The 3,776-nt window shown below is 49.1% G+C and overlaps 1 protein-coding gene across 1 annotated transcript; it reads left to right on the top strand.

Annotated features, from left to right (window-relative positions):
• The first annotated feature begins 561 nt into the window (after positions 1-561).
• Positions 562-1,548, top strand: LOC118452678 (mas-related G-protein coupled receptor member X1-like). The gene has a single exon (XM_035897989.1). The coding sequence runs from the start codon at positions 562-564 to the stop codon at positions 1,546-1,548; it is 987 nt and encodes a 328-aa protein (XP_035753882.1).
• Positions 1,549-3,776: the final 2,228 nt, after the last annotated feature.

Raw genomic sequence — 3,776 nt, 5'->3', positions numbered from 1 at the left:
GGAGCCTGTCCTGGGCACGGCAGGGTATGGGGTCCTTCCTGGTGCAGCCTGGGGACGGCATGGGGTTGTGGGGAAAAATGGTGAGTGGTGGGAATGTCGATGCCCCTAATTTCCTTCTCCTTCCTCGTCTCTCCTAGGAGGTGGTGGGAGAGGGAGAAGGTGGCCACCAGAGCAGGGTTCATTCGCCATGGTGGAGACGAGTGGGTAGCCCTGCCAGCCATCGCCATCCTCTTTCTCCTGGCAAGCCTGGCCTCGTGGAAGCCCCGTGTGCTGGGGCTCCTGTGGCAGCACTGTTCCCAGGAGCACCAGGAGGTAAGAGGCTGGGGATGGGCAGGTGGGAGATGCTTCCTGGCCAGGGACAGAACTGGGGGGGTGGGAGCCTGTCCTGGGCACGGCAGGGTGTGGGGTCCTTCCTGGTGCAGCCTGGGGACAGCATGGGGTTGTGGGAAAAATGGCGAGTGGTGGGAATGTCGATGCCCCTAATCTCCTGCTCCTTCCTCGTCTCTCCTAGGAGGTGGTGAGAGAGGGAGAAGGTGGCCACCCAGAGCAGGGTCATTCGCCATGGTGGAGACCATCACAACAGACCTCTCTCTGAACTACATGAATTCTGGATATGTGGACTATGGGGGAAATATTGAATATGAATGCTCAAGACAACCTTACGGATTGATGGTCTTTGCGTGTGTCTGTATGGGGATTTCTCTCTGTGGACTTGTGGGGAATGGGGTAGTCATGTGGTTCCTGGGCTTCCACATGAAGCAGAACCCTTTCACTGTCTACATCCTAAATCTAGCTGTTGCTGACTTCTCTCTGCTCCTCCTGTTTTTTCTGCTCATACTGGCATTTTTGAGCTTAACAGCAATTTGTTCTTATTTGTATAATTTTATTTCTTTCTACATAGATTTTGTATCAGTAGTTGAATTTCTGTGCCACTTTTTTGACCTTAGCAGCTTGGGTCTCCTGGCAGCAATCAGCGTGGAGCGATGTCTCTCTGTCCTCTTCCCAATCTGGTATCGCTGCCACCGCCCAAAGCACTTATCAGGTGTTGTGAGCGGGATGCTCTGGGCTCTTGCTGGATTTTTTGTTTCCTCAATGTATCTTAGCTTTAACTTTGCTGAAAGCTATGAAACAGCATTTTCAGGTGTAGCCATTGCAATTGCCATTATTTTGTCATCAATTATGTTAATTTCCAACCTGTCCCTGTTCATCAAACTCCAATGTGGCTTACAGAGACGACGCCTGGGGAAACTCTATGTTGCTGTCCTTCTCAACGTGATCTTCTTTTTTGCCCTTGGTATTCCTTTCAGTGTAGAGGTTTTCCTCAGCCTTCCAAGTTCACACGAATTGTTTCCTGAAAATACATCTTTTCTGCTGGCTTTGCTGAACTGCAGCGTCAATCCAGTCATTTACTTTCTGGTGGGGAGCTGCCGGCAGTGCCAGTTCCGAAGCTCTGTGAAAGTCGCCCTCCGACGAGTGTTTGAAGAGAAAGCGGTGAGCAAGGAGAGGAGCCATGTGCCTGAAGACACTGTGGTGGAGACCACTCTATAGGGCACTGAAGAGTATCTCCAGAGTGCTAAATCCTCATGTGTAGCTGGGTGAGTCACACAGGGGCTGGTCCTGTTCTCTCTGGAATCACTGAGGAAAGTGTTATTCACCCAAAGAGCAAGCACAGCTGTGAAATACCAGACTAACAGCTGGAATTATCTGTTCTAAAGTAAACTTGGCTTTTCTGTCCTTTTCCACCCCACACTGACTTGAAGGTTCTTTCCGTGTCGTAAATAAAAAATTATTTACTTGGTCCAGTCCTCCTTTTCTGTCTTCATTTTCCATCTTCATTTTCCCCTTTATTTATTATGATTTGCCTTATACTTAGTGCTGCCTTTGACAGTAATTCAAGTGTTATTTCCTCTACCACACACTGTGCAATGACTATTCCCCGTTCTTCTCAGCCCCCTTCTTTTTGTCAGGAACTTCCCATAAAACTGGTGACACAGATATTGCTGCTCTACTGCAAAGCACAGCCAGGATGGAAACATATCCTAAGGAAGCTCTGGAATAAGCATAATGGACTGAGATAACAAGATGCATTTTAAGATGGAGAAAATCATATTGCCCAATATCCATGAAATTAATCAATTAAAACCAGAGAACAATAAAACCAAAACAATTAAGTAGGTGTTAATATTCATAGAATTACCAGGACAGAAACAATCTATATAAAATAAGAATATCTGTCAGTAAAAAAGGATGTTTTCTGTACTGCTTATCTTCTTCCCATTAGTCATTTCCTCTACTCAGAGAAGATTAGAAGTCATGAGCGTCGCTGAGTGCCCTAAAACTTGGTCTGTGTTCAGAAGAAATTGGACTTCATGAGCTCATTCCTCCTTTGGTCTGAGGTGATACACAGACAGCCTCCTTGTGAAAGGTCCCAAGAGATCCCAAGGGGACAAATTCCACCCATGGTACAGCTGGGAAATATTAGACTTCCAAGTGACTGGTTGTAAATCAGAAAACATTTGCACGGAAATTGTGGGGAAAATCGCCAGTGAAAAGCCACTGAAATTGTGGAGTCAATTTGCCTTAACCCCATGTCTGACTCCCTAGAGTACCTAGTTCAGGCCCAGGCGCTGAGAGGAAGGACTATTATTTTTAAAATACTAATAACACCTTAGCTTATTGTTTTTACAGGTCTGGTTCCCACCCATTCCGTTTCTGTATCTTGCACCAGAAGCCCCCTTGGTCACGGTTTCACCCTCTGTTTTTCCCACACACATTGGGATGAGGCAGCTCCAAGCTGGGACCTGGACATGGACAGACATGACCGGGAAAGTACAGACCTGGGCATGGGGAATTTCCTATTTTCTTTTGCCTCTTAAAGGATGGGAGAGAAAGGGGAGAAATGGGGAGGGAAACACCAGTGAGGAAAGCTTTGTAATGAGTCCTTTCCTCTGACAGAGATGGGTTTGAGGTACAAAGATTGATGGTGGACCCTCAGAACGTGACAGAAGTCCTTATTTCTCTTTAAAACTGGTAGAGAAATGTGTCCCTAGTTCCCCTTTGCACAGGAGATCTTTTACCAATTATCACCACAGGCAAAACAGACTTGACTTGGGGAAAATTAATTTACTGGCAATTAAAATAGATTTGGGTAGTGAGAGACAATTAAAATACGACCTTCCCCGCTCCACCCCAGCTCAGCTTCACTCCTTCCCTCCAGACTCCTCTACACCCAAGAAGCACAGGGGTGCCTGGCGGTTGGTACATCGTGGTTTCTCCTTACTGCTCCTTCTCTCTCTCGCTTTCCCTCTGCTCCAGAGTGGGTCCCCCTCAGGCGGCAGCTCCTGTCAGGCAACACCCATCTGCTTCGGGGTGGCACGCGCGCCCCTGTCCCCTTCTTTACCCTCACTGTTCTCCTCGCTGTTCCTCACTCTTTTTCCCTCACTGGTGTTTTCTGCCCGTTCTCAAACACGTTTTCACATCGGTGCCACAGGCTCACCTGAAGGGCTCAGCTGTGGCCTGCAGCGTGGCCGCCATGGAACCGCCTGGAACCGGCTGTGCTCAGCACAGGTAGGCCCCTCGGCTCCCCTCACAGTGCGGCCCCTCCGCTCCCTCACAGGGCGGCCCCTCTGCTCCCTCACAGGGCATCCCCTCCTCTCCCTCACAGTGCGACCCCTCCTCTCCCTCACAGTTCGACCCCTCCTCTCCCTCACAGAGCGACCCCTCCTCTCCCTCACAGTTCGACCCCTCCTCTCCCTCACAGGACATCCCCTACACTC

Source organism: Egretta garzetta, unplaced genomic scaffold (assembly GCF_000687185.1).
Source record: "Egretta garzetta isolate BGI_Z169 unplaced genomic scaffold, ASM68718v1 scaffold997, whole genome shotgun sequence".
NCBI classification, from domain to species: domain Eukaryota; kingdom Metazoa; phylum Chordata; class Aves; order Pelecaniformes; family Ardeidae; genus Egretta; species Egretta garzetta.
Note: the sequence above shows the minus strand (reverse complement) of the source record. Positions and strands in the feature narration are given on the sequence as shown.